Source organism: Sminthopsis crassicaudata, chromosome 1 (assembly GCF_048593235.1).
Source record: "Sminthopsis crassicaudata isolate SCR6 chromosome 1, ASM4859323v1, whole genome shotgun sequence".
Taxonomy (NCBI): Eukaryota; Metazoa; Chordata; class Mammalia; order Dasyuromorphia; family Dasyuridae; genus Sminthopsis; species Sminthopsis crassicaudata.
The window spans coordinates 703,215,185-703,234,409 of NC_133617.1; the positions used below are offsets into that span (position 1 = coordinate 703,215,185).

Sequence of the window (19,225 nt, forward strand, 5' to 3'; positions counted from 1 at the left end):
TCCATATCTATATTTTTATAAGTACCTACATACATATACTTATATATGCTGCCTTTCACTCAATGACCCATGCATGTGTCTTTATGCACAAACACAGACAAATCTCTCCTTTCACCTTTTTTCTTCATTCCTTTTTTCTTCCTTCCTCCTTCCTCTCTTCCTCCCTCCTTTCCTTCCTCTCTCCCTTTTTACCTTCCTTCCTTCCCTTCCTTTCCTTTCCTTTCCTCCCTTTCTCCCTTCTTCCCTTCCTCCTTTCCTTCCTTCCTCCCTCCCTATCTTTCCTTTCCTCTTTTTCCTTTCCTTTCCCTTTCCTTTCCTTCCCTCCCTCCTTCCCTCCTTCCTTCCTTCCCTCCCTCCCCTCCCTTTCTGTCCTTCCTTTCCTCCCTCTCCTCCTCTGTCTCTCACATGCACACACACAAAGGCTCCCATGCACGCACACACCCAACAGGCGTCCTGGCCGTCTCCCAACAAGCCCGGACCTGGGCCCACCTCCCTGCTGACACAAACACTGCCACTGCCGCTCGCTTTTTCGGTCGTTAACCACTTGGCTCAGCATTTATTGGGAGAACACAGAACTAGCCTTGGTGCTATCACACCGTCATGCACTTTTCTTCACAGTGTAGCTTCAGAGCTCCGTCCTCCCAGCAATGGGCCAGGACGGCAGAACAAGAGCCATGGGTTCTGGTGTCAGGAGGGGCGACAATGCTTCAGAAACGCGGCAGGACACTGTAGCTGGTGACACGGGGGAGGGGGGGCACAAGGAAACCGGTTTCTTTTGTTCTCACAGTGAAGCTGACAAGAAAATCGGCTATGAATGGGTTCCTAGGAATCTGAGGGTAGAGGATTTCTGTTTATTCTCCACATAGAAAGCACTGACTAAAACCCAATATGAAGAAAACAAAATGAAAATAAACACTTTAATAGAAGCATGCAACTATACTGCACTAGCTACAGCCTCCCAGAGTCCTCCAGGAGAGCTCTCCTGATGTTGCGGGGGACGGGATCAGAGCATCACAGTCAGGCCACCCAGATCACAGCTAACGGGACTTCGAGACGGGGCCACGGGGGAGTCTGTGCGCTCCTCCCTGCTGACCTGCGCCTGCCTTCCGGGGGCCTTCCGAAGCTACATGGACTGCTTGATACGGGGATGGAGCGGAGAGGGGGGAGGGCACAGAATGATGGGGGGGGTAGTCTCACTAGGCGGGGCTGGGAGCTGTCAGAGGTGCTAGACACACTGCTCGGGAGGGAGCTGGGGCTCCAAGGGCTTAATCTGAAAAGAGGCTGGCAAAGGATTTCCTCAAGTTGCGGATGGTCTCGGCTTTGGCTTCGTCCTCATTCGTTGATGACCGGAAGAAGGAGGACTCAGTGAAGCTGAAGGCATTGGTCAAGGACTGGGACTTGCTTGAAGATAAAAAACAGAGAGATCGTGAGAGAGGGGCTGCTCCCCGGGGAGATGGAAGAGCTAGGAGACATGCTTGGCCCCGTGGGGATGTCCCTTGTGGGCAGGAGCACAGGGGTGGGGGTGAGAGGAGGAGAGGCTCCGGGGGTCAGGGAAGGACAGGAGGAGAGGCGGGTGGCACACCATGGGAGAGGCTGTGATGACACGCAGCAACTCGGTCCCAACTCAAAGGAGTGTGGGGATGGAGTTGTTCGACTGTAGACACCCCGGCAGAGCCTGTGGGGATGTGAGGGGGGGAGTGCTGGGGCGGGAGGGTCCCTTAGCCTGAACAACCCCGGGCTTTTCCGTGGGTAGCTCTCTCCTCCCCCTTCCTTAATTCTGTGGGCGTGGACTCTTTCCAACTTGGTCCCATCAGGTCAGGCTCAAGTCAGCCTCCCAAAGTTCCCTGCGGTAACTGCAGCCAACTGACTGATCCTGCGTCCCCTCGAAGAACGGCTGGAACACTCCTGGATTATTCTCTCTATTCCGGGACTGAGGAAACTTGGGAATGGGGTTGGGATACGAAAGACTAGGATAAAGCAAAAGAAGAAAGGAAGAGAAGAGAACTTGTCCTATTGGCCCAAGACAACTGGACAGGAAAACTAGACCGACAGCACGCTGGAAGGAAACGTCACTTATCAAGCATCAAAAAGTCCATCCACTCTCTCTGTGTGTTTCGGAAATCACGGGTCTTTCGCTTCTCCCCAGCATAGACCATGGATTTCCATCAATAGATAGGAACCTGAAACCCTAGGACAGTTTCTCAGGCCCCAGCTTTCCCATCTGTAAAGTGGCTGCCTCCAAGCATAGCAGGATAACATCTACAATGTGCTGGAGACTCATGTGTGCCCCACAGTTCCTTTGTTTTCTTTCTTAAACACACATATTTCAGGATGATATTCATCCTCTGGGTCTTTCTGATTTGCTCTGAGGAGAGCCTGAGGGCTGGAAGATTCAGTCTGGAAGGACTGGGATGAAGGTTAGATCAGCTTCTGACAAGAGAGGCTGGCTACTAGCTGCCCATGGGGGCTACCTCATGTTTCCTTCCTTGCAGCTTTCTGCCCAGTATCCTTTCTCTGAGTCCTGTTGGCACTCCTTAAATATCTGCTTGCCAGGCCTGAAATCTGGGAAACTCCCTCTCTCGAGGATCCTTAAAGTTTCTGTCCTTTTGAATACAGGTGAGCAAAGTGCCCTGCCTTCCATTTAGGGCTGGGGATTTGTCTCCACATGCTAGCCTCCAGGGGGTGGAGGACCAGGAAGGGTAACTCCTCCCCACCAGTCAGTGGCTGCTCTGGAAGGGTTCAACCTAGAGACAATAAAGCTCATGCCAGGGCCTCAGCCAGGGATGATGGCAAGGAGTGATTCGGAAGCCTGGCAAGAGGGAAAGAATCCAGAAAGGGGGATGATAAAGAGAGAAGGGAGGTCAAAATGGACTACTTGGTTACCAGTCAGTCTAAAAACTGTTGGAAGTGTGCATTTAGGAGCTCAGATTGGAGACTTATCTCTCATCATGTGGCAAGGGGAGACTGGGAAAAAGTAGCCTTGAGTCAGAAATCAAGCTCTATCAATATACCATTAGAAGCAGGGATGTTCCTAAAAACACAGTGGCCTAGTGCTGAAATCTGGGCTCTGTTCTTAGTCACGCTACTGCCTGAAAGTGGGCTCGACAGTTTAAATTGTTACTTGTAAGATATCAATTTGTCTGGATCTCAATTTTTCTATCTGTAAAAATAAGTTGATCAAACTAGAAAGTCTTTCCCAACTCTAACTCTAAGCCTTTGACATTGAACAAATAATGTCATTTTCTGGGCCTCAATTTTCTCATTGGTAAATTGAAGACATTTGATGAGATGGTCCACAGGGTTCTTTTAAGTTATAAAATCCCATGACTCCATGTCTCACCATCTTTACTGTTCTCCAAAATTTCCAACATATTAGATATCTCCAGAAATAGATTACCTTCTATTTACCTTCTATATACCCACCATGTAGAGAGCCAAACAGTACAATTAAGAGCAATATGATAGCAGGAGCATTGGACTTGAGAATCAAGAGACGAATCCAAATCTAAATACACTCTAGTAATTGCTGTGTGGACCTTAGGCAATAATTGATCCTCACTGCACCCTATCTCTGTAATGTATAAAATGAGAGAGTTGGATTCTGAGATTTCTTAAAGGTCTCACAACCTCAGCTTTATGGCCCATTTTATCTCATGAAGTTGTGATAACTAAATAATGAGTCATTTTCCCTTCTCTCCTTCCCAAGGCTGTGACTGGTCTGCCATGAATCCTTACAGATTTCACTGACTAAAGTCAGAGCTTGAGATTTAATGGTGATGGAAGAAGTAGGGAAGGAAGCTAATGAGCATTGCATCAAGCTGTACAGCAGAAAGGCAGCATGGGATGGTCAAAAAGATACTGGATTTGGGGTCAGGAAGTTCTCAGATTCATGTGTGACCTTAGACAAATTACCTTCCTGAGACTCAATTTCCTCATCTACAAAATACAGGAGCCGTACCACTAGATTCCTTCTAACACTAAATCAAAGGTCTTATGAAGATTGTCTCTCCTTACGCCCCCTTGCTCCTATCCCAAGTACATGGTCTTCACCTCATTACCTTCATTTTTGCTTGGGTTTTTCTGGATCAGAGTGTGAGGGATCAGAGAATTCTGGGGATCAGAGACTTCTGGGTAAGAAAAGCTCTGAGGATGGGGAAGACCAGAAGGCAGGGGGAGGAGTCTCCAAATGGACTGTCCTTCACTTTCCTACCGGAGACTAGCAGGTTGTGAAGCTCCTTGAATCATAGATCTGGAGTAGAAAGAGGTTGTAGAAGCATTTAAATCCTATCTTTCATCCATTTCACACTTGAAAAAACTAAGTGACTTGCCCAAAGTCACACAAGGAGTATCCAAGGTGGGATTCAAATCCAGATTTTTTTGGTCCAGTCTTTCCTCCATAAAAAGGCTGAAAACCATCCCACTTCCTCCTTTTCCCTCTGAATAACTTTACATATGCCCAAGGTCATTAGTTAGACTTAAAGAGAAACAGAAAGAAAAAAAAATGAGGCAGGAAACTGTACACACACACACACATACATCAAAACGATCTGAAAACTGAGTAGCTAACGGTTCTGGAAGGGCTATCAAAGTGCTGCTCAGGAAGCTGGGCTCCAGTCTCAGCTCTAGAATGATAACTTTGTGACTTTGGGGAGATATCTTTCCTTCCCTGGAATAATTATCTTCCTTTGTAAAATGAAGGGTTTAGGCAAGGTGATTTCAGAAGTCTCTTCCTGCTCTGTCTGTGCTTTTAGGGGGTGGGAGTGGGGGTCTGTCCCCAGACTGAGATTCCCAGACCCAAGATTCTGATTCTGGAGAGAGAAGGACATCAGGGGAAGGAGAAGATGAGCTCGACTTCAGAGCAAAGCGTATCTTTTCCCCAGCCTCTCCAAGCCCTTTTCCTATCCTAGGTGTCCCTTCTTACCCATAATTCAGTAGAAGAAAGCCTTAGTGAAGATGTTGCTCTAGTAGCCCCCAGAACTCAGGCAGGATAAATAAAGGAAAGGTAGGAGGAGGGGAGGAGGAATGAAGGGAAGGGTCAGGGTAGGAAAGTGGGAAGTTCAGTGGTCTCTTACTTTAGCTGTGGATGAGGCTGGGATTTCCGCGGCTCCGGCTGGGGCGGCTGGGGTTCGGTCAGTGGGCTGGAAGTCGGACTGGCCTGTGCGGCTGGGCCGCCGGGATGAGGAGCCGAGGAAGAGGAGGAGGAAGAGGAGGAGGAGGAGGAAGAGGAGGAGGAGGAGTGTGGTGGTGGTGGTGGTGGTCCCGGGGAAAATCGTCGTGAAGGCAGCACCTTGCTTGGGGACTGCATTCCTTGGGGTTGCCCAGGGCCCCCTAGGTTCAGTACAAGAAAAACTTCAGAACTTGACCATCTCAAAAGGGTTTCCTTATTAGACTCTATGTCTTACAGGGCTTGACTACCTTCTTACAAATATAAAATATCAACTCTATGTAGCAATTGCAGATCGAGGGAAGTAGGGGGATATAAGACTCAGCGGTCACTCCTCATCACCCTTCCTCTACTTCTCCCAAAGTCCCCTGGGGTTTTGTGGCATGTGACATAGAGGGTACAACCTCTGACACACTTGGTGGCAAGGTTCAGATTGCACCTCCACTCTGAGCATTCTATCCCATGACCTCCCAGATTGCCCTATTTGTCTTGATTGTCAATCTCTCCCTTTATAGCCTACAAACATATGTCTTCTCTATTCTGGAAGCCTCCTCACTTGCTTCTTCCATTCCCAATGACCATCACCTCTTCTCCCATTGTAAGCAGCTAATCTTATCTAAAAGGCATCTCCAGCAACTGCCTCCACTCTCTCTTCCCATTCTCTTCTAAACTCCTTACAATCTTGTCTTCCAACCATGTCATTCCACTGAAAATATCTCCAAAGTTACCGTTGTCTCTTAGTCGCTGAATCCGATGGACTTTTCTCAATCCTAATTGCTTGTGACCTCTCTGCTCTATCGATTACTCTCCCCTTCTTCATCTTTTCTTCTTTCTAGGTTTTCAGGGACAACCTTTCTCCTGCTTCTCTTCCTTCTTCTCTGACTGCTCTTTCTTTCCTTTGCTCATCCACATCACCACCTCAGGGGCCATTACGATGCATTTAGCTCTCTTATCTAAGAGCCCCAGGACAGGGGTCAGGAAGATCTGAGTTCAAATGTGAATGCAGAGACTTAACTAGTGTGATCCCGGACAAGTCGCTTAATCCTCATTGCCTCCAGAAATAAAATTCAATCCAGATCACAACCTCTAACCATAGGAATCCCTCAGGATTCTATTCTGTCTCTTCTGTGTGTTTATTCGGTGACCTCATCAGCTCAAATTTATTTAATTTAATTACCATCTTAATGATAATGATTCCCACAAACTAGATATCTTCTCTAAACTCTCTGCTGAATATCTTGTATCTCCAACTGCTTTTCAGACATTTTGAACCGGATTCCAGTAGACATCTTTAATTAAACGCATACAAAACTGAGCGCATTAGATCTCCTTCCAAACCCTTTCCTGTCTTCCTTTCTTATTACTGTCAAGACACAACCAGACCCTCTGTCCCCCAGGTTTGCAACCTAGGAGTCAGCGTTGACTTCTCCCTTTCTCTCATCCTCCAAATCCAAGCTGTTGCCCAAGTCCTTTCTGTCTCACCTTTGGAACATACCCCCTTCTCTCCTCTGACACCGCCATCACTCTGGTACAAATTCTCATTGCTTCACACCTGAAATGTTAATTAAGTGGTGGGTCTGCTTGTCTCATCTCCCCCCACTCCAGTCCATCTTCCATTCAGACACTATAGTGATTCCTAAACTGCAGGTCCAATCATGTTGCTTCACTCCTCAATAAATTCCAGTAGTCCCCTATCCCCTCTGGAACCAAATTCAAAGCTCTCTGTTTGGCATTCAGAGCCCTTCAGAAGCTAGTCCCCTCCTCCTTTCCAGTCTTCTTCCACCTTCCTCATGACATCCTCTTTGATCCAGTGAAACCAGCCTGCACAAACGAAACACTCCTTTTCTCAGCTCCAGACATTTCTCTAGCTGTTTCTCACATCTGGAGTGCCCCCTTCCCCTCATATCTGCCTACTGACTTCTCTGGCTCCCTTTAAGTCCCAACTAAAATTTCACCTTCTACAGGAAGCCTTCCCCAACATCTTTCAATTCCAGTGCCTTTGGTTATTTACTATTAATTCTGGATATGATCATTTGTTTGCATATATTTGTTTGCTTGTTAATTCCCTTATTAGGTAAGAACTATCTTTTTTCTCCTTATGTATCCCTATCACTTATCACAGTGCCTGGCGCAGAGTAGGTGTGCAATTTTGGGGAACTCACTTGCCTCATCAGCAAAATGAGAGGCTAGGATTAGATAGTTCCAAGGTCCCTGCCATTTCTGAGGTCCAGGCGTTCCACATACCATGGGCGATGAAGGAATCAGAGTATGGAATTGGGAATGTGCACCAGTTGGGTTCTAATATACCATTGACTCTCCTTGTGACCTCAGAAATATCAGTTACTTAACCTTCATTGGTCCCAAACTTACCACCAGTAATATAGGAAGAAAAAACCACAGCTTCCACTTTCCCTACCTCACAGGGCTGTTGTGAGGATGAGGAAATGCTTAGGAAAGCTATTAAGTCTAAGTTACGATTGTTCATTGTTTAAGACTATTTCAGTTTGTAGTTAGAAAGTTTGACAGCCTTACCATAGCAAGATCTTTCCTAGATCTTTTGATACCATGCCCAGCTGGTTCATCAATGCATTTTTGGTGTGTTTTGGGGAAATGCCATGGAGAGGTTGAGGTTGGCAGGAGTCAACTCACTCCTTTCATTTAAGAAATTCAAACCAATCATTCCCAAGAGCCAGAGCTCTCTTCTCAGCTTGATGGTGGGAAGATTGTATTTGGCAGAGAAAGGGATAGATTTAAAACAGTTGGAATGGAATAGAACAGGTAAGTACCTAGACAGACAGTTAACTGAAGTAGCCAGTCCAGTCTAGGAGCCAAAAAGTGCACCAGCCATGATCAGATGCCTCAATTCTTTTTGAGAAACTATTGGAAAAATGATCAGATTTGGAGTCAAGGAAATTGGAGCAAAGTCCTTATCCTCTGGTCCTCATCTATAGAATGAAGAGATGGTCTCTAAACTGCCTTCCAGTTCTAAGGCTGATGATTATAAGGTATTCCCTGTTCTGAGGGTACAGCCTGGGATTTAGAACTGGAAGGAAGCCCAGAAATCATGTAGGATGAGGATCCCATGACTCTTTTTACCCCAGAACCAGCATCTTCATCCACAAGCCCTTGGGAGAGAATGGGCTTGGAGGAATGCATCAGGAGGCAAGAGCTGACACTGCCTTTTAAAATGGCAGACAGCACTGAGTTAGTCCCATGTCTATTCTAGCATCTGTCATCCATCCTCCTGCCACAAGTCATGGCTCCCCCCTCAAACGGGCACCGACCCTCCATAGAAAGAAAAATTCGGCAAGTTCAAGAAGCTCCAAGTTCAAAACAAATGTTTCCACAGAGAAAGCTCTACCTGGTCTTCTAGATAATTGGGAGAATCCTTTGTCTATCAGCAAACACATTCATGTTCATCTTTTGTTTTCACCTCACAAAGGTAGGAGAGGCACCTTGGCATTCTTCCCCTCAATATACTCCCTTTGAAAACAACACGGGTTGCCTTCTCAGCCTCCCTCAACCAGCACCGAAAACTCAGTCCTCACACTTGTACAGACATGCTCGAAGGGCCATAAACTGTACAACTTTACACTGAAGACAGATGTAACTTTTTTATTACACATTGAGTGTACAAGAGATTTCACAGAAGAGAGATGCTGCAGTCACACAGATACTTCCACCATTTGGCTGAGAATCTCTCAGCTGGATCAATACAAAAGAAAGGGGGACAACAGTCAGAAAAGAAATGGGTACAAACACCTGGACAGCAATCCTACACTGTGACAAGATTGTCCCTCGACCCACAGTTATGGGGTTGTCCCTAAGCATGCTAACTGACGGGCAGAGGACAGTCAGGCTGGTCCATCCACTGAGATTCAGCGGGAGCGGCCGAAATCGCGCCTCCCCCTGCTCTTAAGAAAGAGGCTTCCTGCTAAGGTCACCATCTGCAGCCTGACCGAGTTCAAATGGCCACTTTACACTTTGCATACATGGCTCACAAATGTCACGTGGAAAGCACCTGTAAATGTTCACACTGACATGCAGACAAGCACCACCCACCGACCATCGCCAGCACCGCCATTTAGACAGAAAAGTAAGGAAACCAAAAGATGTACTCCTCCCTCCAGGGAATAGTTTTCTTCACTCCCTTCTATGGGATCTGGAGGTGTTTATGCATCTGATTCTATACTACCCCCCAAAGTGTGTGTGTATGTGTGCATACATATGTGTATATACACACAGAGAGACAAAAGGATAGCTCTGATCTAAGGGACAGACCACTGGCCACACACAGTGACATCCAACTATTTCCCATGGCATGTAAATATACCACAAACTGAGAAAATAGAATGAGGACCCTTATTGTATGTCTGTTGACTACTTGTGGAAATGTAACACCAGTGGTCCAACTCGTCCATTAGACTTGGGAATCCAAAGAGGGGCCCTCAAGCGTAGGTCACTGATTCTTGTGGCTCTGGGAGGGAAATGTTATCATGGACCTCAAGGCCAAGAGGTTGGCATGAAGGCCTCAGGGAGAACAGTTTGTTCTGTCAGAGGAGGTTCAACAGGTGGTCTGATGCTACTGTGCCTTGTCCCCAACCCTGTCGGAGGATGGAGAGTTGTTGGGGACACTCTAGACAAGGCTTAGGTTATTGTAACATTGGTCTCATCCCTTACTCGCTGAAGCAGACTCATTAAAGCAACATCAGCAGCTACGCCTCTAGAGAAGTCTTGCTTCTCCCCCTTTGACTTTCTTCTAGAGGTGCTAGCCTTAATAGGTACAAGCTCATGTTTGAGCAGGAGGAGTTGACATAACAAGGTCTCATCTCCCAAAGGAGGAGGTCTCTCCCAGGATAGAACTCTTGGTCTGCTGTTCTTTTGGGGGGGGCTGATTAGGGATCTGAGGTGGGAAAGGGGGGGCCAAGCCAAGGGCCCTCTTTCAGGCAGTGTAGCCACTCCAAAGAAGTGGGTTTGCTTTAGATTTGGTCTCATTTGGCAGTGCCCTGGGAGGCAGAGTGAATGAGTAAGTGTATGCTGGGGGGCTGCCTAAGTTTTCAGCAATTGTTTTTTGTTCCGTAAAGTGCTCATCTCCAGAGGCAGGGAGAGCTGGAGCATGGGGTGGGGTGAGAAAATATAGATTGGTCCCAGTTCCACAGAAGCGCACAGACCATCAACTCAGAAACAATGACAACAAAGAAGAATGACTGAGCGGAACCAAGATCCGCACACAGGAAACACTCACAATTTTGCTTGGATATTGCACATCAGTTTTTTGAGTTTGGAGCTATAATTAGGTTAATGATAGAAAGAGGAGGAAAAGAAAACAAAAGAAGGGGAGGTTGTGGCAGAGAGAGGAGATATAGAATCAGTTTGTGGAAAGATCCTTTTCTTTATACCTCATTTCATCATTGAAAAAAAGAAAGGAAAGGAAAGGAAGAAAAGGTGAGGAAAGAAATAAGGCAAGGGAGGAAGGAAAGGAGGGAAGGAGGAAGGAAAGAAAAGAAGAAGGGAAGAAGGAATAGGTGAAGGAATGAAGGGAGAAAATAAAGGGAGGGAGGAAGGGAGGGAGGAAAAGAAAGAAAAAACAAAGAAAGAGGGAAAGAGAGAAGGAGGAAGGAAGGAAGGGAAAGAGAAAGGGAAGGAGGGAGGGAGGAAAGAATGAAGAAAGGAGGAAGAAAGAGAAAGAAAGAGGGAGGGATGGAGGGAGGCAGGGATGAAGGAATAGAAAGAAAGAAACAAAGAAAGAGGGAGAAAGGACAGAAGGAAGAATGGAAGGGAAAGAAGAAAGGAAGGGAAGGAGGGAGGGAGTTAAGAATGAAAGGATGGTTGAAGGAAGGAAGAAAGAGAAAGAAAGAAAGGGAGGTATGGAGGGAGGGAGGCAGGGATGAAGGAAGTAATAGAAAGAAAAAAAACAAAGAAAGAGGAAGAAAGAGAGGGAGAGAGGAAGGAAGAAGGGAAAGAATAAGAAAAGAAAGAAGGAAGGTAGAAAGGAAGAATGAAAAAAAAAGAAAAGAAGGAAATTTGGGGGTAGAGATACTGAGGAACTTAAATCATGACAAATGTTTGCAAATGAAAAAAGGAGGAATGCCTTTGAAGTCAGTGGACAGAGATAGCGCAATTCGACCTTGAAAGTCTTTGAAACCTCTATCTACACTAGTCATGCAGAAAGAAAGAGAAAGGCAGGGCTCACTAAATAGCTCACACACTCACAGAGGTAAGCAAAGGGGTTATCGCTCAGAACCCCGGGGCAGAGTGCGGGGAGTGGGCCAGGGGGGAGCTGGGCTGGACATCCTGCTGTGTGTCCGCTCCCCACTTCCTCCAGTCTCCCACCGCTCCTTGGCCCCTGATCATCTGGAATATTGTCCATGCATCCAGAGAATACAACCGCCCTGGACTTGGGAGAGGCACAATGTTTTTGGGTTTTTTGTGGTCGCTTTTGTACACTGTTGACAAACAGCCCTGAATCACAAGTTATACAGAGAAACGTAAGTAAGCATTACAAGCACGGACAGGAACAAGTAAACATCCAGACCCAAGAGCTGATACTGCATAGGAAAAACACCCAGTCCAATCAGCAGAGAAAAAGAGCACTGAGATGGGATATGGGAAGGGGGTGCCTTTTTTTTTTTTTCCTTTTCACTTTCCTTCACTTTCATTTTTTTTTCCTTTCTTTTTTTTTTTTTTCATTTTTTTGGCTTGAAATTTCTGCTTTGAAAGGAGAATGTGCTAGCAAACACTTAGGAAGCCTGGACCTGTTTGGGCCCTACTGCAATGCCATTACAGTCGAGAATATACTGTAAACAACCTTGAGGGGTGGGGCGCTGGGGGGGTGTCTTGCTCAAATCCGGATCCTTCAAGGTCCCACTCTGGAAGACAAAAAGTTGAGAAAAATTAAAAATCATCACCATGAACACCAGCCCTGACGTCACCCCTGAGAACCCCAAAGTTCCCTCTTTGGTCCTCCCTTCTCCATATGTTCAAAAGGCCTTTGGGATGTTGATGGATCATGAGTTGAGGTTTATGGTCTGGGTAACAATTCCCTCTCCTAATTTTTTAACCTTTAGACTTCCACCCACCTTAGGGCCATCAGACCTTTTAGCCCCGTCTAATTTCTTTTCTTTTTTTGAGGGTATTTCCTCAATTTTGCCAGTGTTGGGGGCAGGTTGGACTCCCCCATTTCTTCTGGTGCTAATCCCACAATCCTAGGAACCCACAAACCTCCTAGCACAACCTGAGGGAGAAGAGCACTACTTGTGTCAAACCCTAGGTAGACCTAGCATTTCAGAACTGGGCCTGGCTCCCCAACTCTGGGCTCATCTGGGGAAAGGGGAAACAGGTTAGGGATCAAATCCAACCTGTGGGTTGATTGAAGATTCCCTGGGAAAAAAGACCTGAAGCCCAAACAAATTATTGGGAATAGTTATTTGTTCCTAGGTTTCTCAGGCTCTTAAGTTTGTAAAAAATGCTCAAGGCCATGTTGCTCTATTGGACTACTTTATGCAATATGATGAATGCAGATCTGCTTGGAATTCTGATTGATTTTTAGCAGGTGCAAAGGTCCTATTTTACTTTAGGACTGGTGACTCCAGTCCTAAGAGAAGGAGGGAGGGAAAAAGGAAAAGGAAGGAAGGAATGAAGGAAGAAAGGATTGAAGGAAGGTAAGAGGAAGGAGGAAGGAAGAAGGAAGGAAAGAAGGAATGAAAGGGGGGAGGGAGGGAAGAAGGGAATAAAGGAGAAAGAGAGGACCTGGAAAAGGGACCACCCTCTGGATGTATAATAGATGAATGTTCCAACAGTGAAATACAAAAAGAGTTTGGTTTTGTACCCTGGATCTATAAGTAAAATGTAGCTTCTTCCTTCAGCATCTTGAAGATATACAGGACCTGCTTATGAACCCACCTACTCTTTCTTCCCTTGCCTATTCTTCCCTGCCTGTGTCTCCAACTTTGGACCAGTCATCTCTCTGGGTCTGTCTGTCAGTCTGTGTCTTTCTCTGTCTCTGTTTCTCTTCTCTCTGTCTCTCTCTGTCTCTGTGTGTCTCTCTTTCTCTCTGTCTTCTTTTCTCTTTTTCTTCTTGCTATCCTACAAAAATCTTCTCTCAAGATCTTGAGACCTGAAAAAGGCATGACAAACATATCCACACTAAGGAGTTAATAATTGTTTAACTTCTCAACTTAGTCTCATCTGAAGGAATAGTTTGTTGTTGCTGTTTAGTCATTTTTCAGTGGTGTCTGATTCTGTGACCCCATTTGAGGTTTCCTTGGCAAAGATACTGGAGTGGTTTATCGTTCCCTTCTCCAACTCATTTTACAGAGGAGGAAACTGAGGTAAATAAAGTTAATGAGGGCCACATGTCCAGGGCTACATAGGTAGTAAGTCTCTGAGACTGGATTTCAATTCAGGTATTCCTGACTGTAGGCTTGTGTATTCACAGCACCACTTAGTTACCCATACTATATTATGTCATTATATTATCTAATGCTATGCTATATTGTCCTATACTATACATACACTAAACACCATACCGTAATATCATACCATACTACATTATGCTACACTATGCTATATTATACTATACTGTACTATACAATAGTACACTATACTATACTATTGCCATTTATTATATTATATATATATATATATATTATAGATTATACCATACAAGCCAAAGCAAGCAACCAATCATGATAAGGACACACAAGCTTGTCTGTGAGGTCCTTGGTCTGAAATGAGTTTCTTCTCCCAACCATTAAAGTCAAGACAATACCGCCCCCAATTAAGGGGATCAATCTTCCCTCAAAGATCTTCCATATTCACTTTCTCCTCTCTATCACTGGAGGCTGAGCCCTCATCATGTCACACATGGATAAGTTTGCCATCCATCTAGAGGGATGCTTCCAGCCTCTCTCCAGCTAATCCATTCTGTCAGCTAACTCTTCCTTAGACATCTTCCTCATTATGTCACTCCCTCGCTTACAAGCCTACAGTGGTGCCCTAATGCTTTTCAATCCAAATGCAAATTCTTTGCCCTAATTTTCAAGGCTTTATAAATCTGTACCAGAGTCCCAAATCTTCCTGCTTCCCAACACACACCTTCACTGCGGATGAAATCGTCAGTGTTCTTGAGGAAGCAAGGAACTTTGATTTTTTTATTTGCTTTTCTACTCATTTTGGTCTTCCTTGTTTAGTGACATCTCAAAATGAGGGAGATAGACCAGGTAATTGCTGAAGTCTTTTCTAGCACCAACATTCTCTGTTCTCTGTTCTAAGGTCCCCTTTGTCTCAGGCATTCTGAAGTTCTGTAAGTAGAATGCCCTCTCTCCTCCTTTCTACTGAGCTAAATTTTATTTCCCAAAACCTCAGTAAAATTCCCCAATAGCCAGAAAGCCCTCCCTTCCAGTTAGTTCAAAATGATTATTCTTTATAGTATCTCCTCTAAATTCCTTACAGTCCATTACACACACACACCACGAACTGGATTTGTAGTCAATATAATTAAGATTTTGTAACAATGCTACTCAAGGATGGAATGGCCAGCTTTGGGAAATGGCCCAATATCCAGTCATCAGTACTGAGGGAATTCCAGCATTTAGAGCAAAGAAAGACTAGATCATCCCCCAAATTCCTCTCACCTTTTAGATTCTATGATTTGATCTTTTGCAATGGTCTGACTTTGTTTTCTAGTTATCTCCTGCACAAGATCTTATCTGGCCATATTATATTATAAGCTCCCTGAGAACACACGCCATCAGTTATTTTTCTAATCTGAGGGAGGAACTCTATATGATCCCCTGGAAGAGGCTGAGGAAGTTTTCTGAGCTGTTTTCTTCTTTCCGGGGAGGGAGGTCCCTTGTCTGGAGAGAGTGTTAGCTCCTTTGGAATAGAGATTGTCTCATGCTTCATCTTTTTATCTCCAGTTTCTAGGCAGTTAGCTTAATAAATATTTTCTGATTGATTTTGGTAGATAGCTTAATAAGTATTTTTGATTGATTATGTAGATAGCTTAATAAATATCTTAGATTGATTATTTTTGGTCCATAGTGAATGTTTAATATGATTTTTTCATTCATTTCGTTCCATTCCAAGGCTTTTGAGGTTATTTGAACAATAATAGGAGGTCTAAAGGAGATTTTGAAGGATAATCCATAAGAAGGTTGAAAAGACTTCAGACAATGGAAGCTGGAGTTATCTCAGACTTCAGCCTCTCAGTCAAAACAAACTTTGGGCATGGGTGAGGGGCGTCAGAGAAATTAAGAGGTTGCCCTAGTTCATACAGCGTGGCCTCTGGAAGGGCAGAGTCAGTCACAGATTGGGATTCAGAACGCCCGGCTTGCCCTTTCAGCTATGTCCAAGTCAGGTTAAAGAAAGGACATCCCAGTCTGTGAGAACAGATCTCCTACTATGCAGCTCCAAGTCATTTGAATTCCAAGGCTTCAAACTATACATTCCAAGGGCAGTGGTCAACAAGAAGGGCTGTGGCCCCTTTCAGGTGGCTTTTGGGTATTTCCCAGAAATGGGGGAGGATGTGTGGAGAATACATGGCTAGTCTTCCCACGGCCCTGAAAGGGATATTGGAGTTCGGCAAAGTCCTTGCCTGGAAGCACTGACCCTTTCATGGGGTTGTGAGCTGTTATCCGCAACGGCCTTCTGCCAGCCTGGAAAGTGTGGGTTTGTCTCTTGTCTCCCACCTATTTTCCTTTTTGTATCTTTCTCCTCTCTTAGCAGGATCTCCCCTAATGGCCATCTCCCCCAGTTGTCCATCTCCCCTGATGCTCATCCCCCTAAGGCCCTTCTCCCCTGATGCTCATCCCCACTGAGTGCCCTTCTCCCCTGATTTCATCTCCCCTAGCTGCCCATCTTTGCTGCTCTGGACCAATTAATCTCTACCTGAGTGTTGTCTGATGAGATCTTTAATTATTTCCTCTCCCAGAGAATAAATATTTTCATGGGAGCAGGGAAGAGGGACCCAGAAGCAGAGGGCAACTTCTATTTAACTACATCATATATATTTGTATTAATTGTATATTTATGTCATCTACACTATATGTGTTCATCTCTATCATTAGAATGTAACAAAAACAAGAAACAATGATTAAGTGCTTACTATTTGCCAAGACATTGTACTCTGTGCTGTGGATACCAAGAGAGGCAAGTGTGTGCTGTGAGGAGGAATTGTTTTCTTCACTGCTTTTGCATTCCAGCACTGGGCTCAGCGCCCAACACTTAGAGGACACTGTCAATGGTTCACATGAGCAAGGGATAGAATTTTATCAGTAGAAATGACCCAGAACAAGAGGCAAGACTGTCTTGCCTTGCTGTGGCTCCCTAACGATCATGGAACTTTCCACCTTCAGTTGAATCTTTCCATTTGTGTTATCTTGGAGAACAGGGAATGGTTCTATTTGTATCTCCAGTGCTATGCACATTGTAAACACTTGACAAATGGTCTTTCTTTCATTCATTAAGGAATACTTTCTTAATTAATTGGGGCTCAATATGAGGAAGACCATTCTAATTCTAAAAATCAGAGCTGGAGCATAGAGCTCAACTTTATTACTTTAGAAGGAAACTTGTAACAGTACAAGGTCAGAGGGGTTCATTGTCAAGATCACATGGGGAAAAAACATCAGCAACTGTCCAGTTCTGCTCCATGAGGTTACTGAGCTTGCTAAGTGAGACAAGAATGCTGTCCAGAGATGTTCAGGTTAAAATGGGAGGTTGGAAGGGGCAGCTGGATAGCGCAGTGGGAATAATTCTGGGTGCTTAACACTTACTGTGTGACCCTAAATAAGTTACTTAACCCTAAGTGCAAAAGAAAGAAAGAAAGAAAGAAAGAAAGAAAGAAAGAAAGAAAGAAAGAAAGAAAGAAAAGAAAGAAAGAAAGAAAGAAAGAAAGAAAGAAAGAAAAGAAAGAAAGAAAGGAAAGAAAGGAAGGAAGGAAGGAAGGAAGGAAGGAAGGAAGGAAGGAAGGAAGGAAGGAAGGAAGGAAGGAAGGAAGGAAGGAAGGAAGAAAAGAAAAAAAGAAAATGGAAATGGAAGAAAGAAAGAAAGAAAAGAAAAAGGAAGAAAGGAAGAAAAAGAAAGAAAGAAAAAAAGAGAGAAAGAGAGAAAGAAAGAAAGAAAGAAAGAAAGAAAGAAAGAAAGAAAGAAAGAGAAGAAAGAAAGAAAGAAAGAAAGAAAGAAAGAAAGAAAGAAAAGGAAAGGAAGAAAGAAAGAAAAAAGGTGGGAGATGAAACTAGAAATTTTAAGATCATTGATGCTGAGTGGCAAGGAGTCTCAGAGTCATATTAGCCTTTTAGAGATGGGAAAACTGAGGACAAGTGGCTGGCCCAAGATAAAGGTAGTAGATAAGCTGAATTTCACGTCCAGCTCTTTCCCAGGCTTCCTGCCATTTCCCTGTTTTAAGGTCTCTTTAACCAGGAGAGTCTACACCCTTCATGTTGCAAGGAATAAAGCTGTAACAAAAAGACAATGTGTTGTTCCTGAATTTCTTAACCTTAACAATGAGTTGAACTCAGAGATCACCCCTTTCTAGGTCTAAAGCTGGCTGATTGAGAGGCAGTAGAATTTCAGGTAGTAATAGCCCCTATTTACAAAGCTGGGAAGAAGTGGCAGGCTGCTGGTTATAAAGGGTTTTTTTCTTTTTTCTTTTTTTTTTTTTTTACAAGAGCCTTTTGAGGTAGATAAAGGCAACTATCTTTAGCTCTAGTTTACAGATGAGAATAGAGCTCAGATTGCTTCTGCCTTGCCTGGGGTCACATAGAGGAATTTAGGAAGTCAGGAATTGTCCTGACTTCAGGACAATTGAAATACGCATTTATTAAATCTCTACTATATGGTAGGGGAGAACTAGGTAGCTCAGTGGATAGAGTGCAGGGTCTGGAGTCAGGAAAACCTGAATTCAAATTCAACCTCAGACACTCCCTAGCTGTGTGATCCTGGCCAGGTTGGTGCCCTCCCTCAGCCTCAGTTTCCCCAGTTATAGTCGTACTAGCTGGCCCTAACTCTCAAGGCCCGAGCCCTTCCTGGGACCCCTGGTCATTCTGCTCCATCTCTGTTCTAGTTTTCCTTTGCCCTCTGACACTGAGGACAGGCTTGGAGGTGAGGGGTTGGGGGACAGAAGGCCCTGAGCATGAACTCCTTTCTAATCCCCAAACGGGGAATGTCAGGGCAGCCAAAGAGTCAGGGCCTGGGAATGGCCAGGCTGGGGAGCTGCCTGCCTCCCCTGGGCTCCATCAGGCCTGTGTCCTGGAGGTTTCTGGGGGTTAGAGAGGGGGGAGCATTCCTCAGGGGGCCAGTCATTGCCAGGCCGAGACATTCTGGCTCCTTTCTCCTTCTCTCTGCTCTGGGCTTCTTCCCTCTGGGCTTTGGCTTCCTCAAGGTTCTATCTTTGGTCCCAGGGATGCCTGAGAACATCAATTCCTGGGGAGCACATCTCCCTCCCTGCATCCCTCCTGGAGACAACAACCAAAGGGTGGTTTGGACAGTGGGAATGAGAATTTCCATCCTGGCTCCGTTCCCCATGCTCCGGATCCAGGACAAAAGGTGGGGCATTAGTGCCAGGATGTAGAGAATGCCATCATGGGACCAGAGAGAAGGTATTTGGGTTAGAGAGCATGGGATTGCAGACGTGGAACTAGAAGAGACCTCAGAGCCATCTTAGTCTAACCCCTTCATTTTATAGGTGACTCCCAGGCAGGGTGGGCAGCTTTCCTAAGATCGAACATCACAGGTCAGATTTGGACTCAGATCCTCCAAAACTAATGCTCTTTCCAAAGTACCATGTTCTTCTGGGGAAGGGCAGAGGAGCAACAATTCATTTCCTAGTAGAGGTATGATTATCTCGAGTCCCAAAGGCAAATTTGATGAGGAAAACCCAGGGGATACGTGCATGATTTGGAGCTAAGTAGGTAGTAGTCTACATTCAGAGGTTAATTAAAGCCTGGTCTTTTATAGGTTGAAGGTCAGGATTCAGAGAGCTGAGTGAGGCAGGAAGGCCTAAGGAAAACAGAATGGAACCCAACAAGCACAGGAGGCAAGGTTGGGGGTCAGATTCTC

The 19,225-nt window shown here is 45.1% G+C and overlaps 1 protein-coding gene across 1 annotated transcript in view; it reads right to left on the bottom strand.

Moving 5' to 3' along the window:
* Positions 1 to 525: 525 nt before the first annotated feature.
* Positions 526 to 19,225, bottom strand: part of SYN2 (synapsin II) — a 240,222-nt gene continuing 221,522 nt past the window's right edge. Inside the window, 3 exon segments of the mRNA XM_074282912.1 lie at positions 526 to 1,401; positions 5,073 to 5,328; positions 11,973 to 12,033. Coding sequence (XP_074139013.1) covers positions 1,266 to 1,401; positions 5,073 to 5,328; positions 11,973 to 12,033 — 453 coding nt within the window. The 3' untranslated portion in view covers positions 526 to 1,265.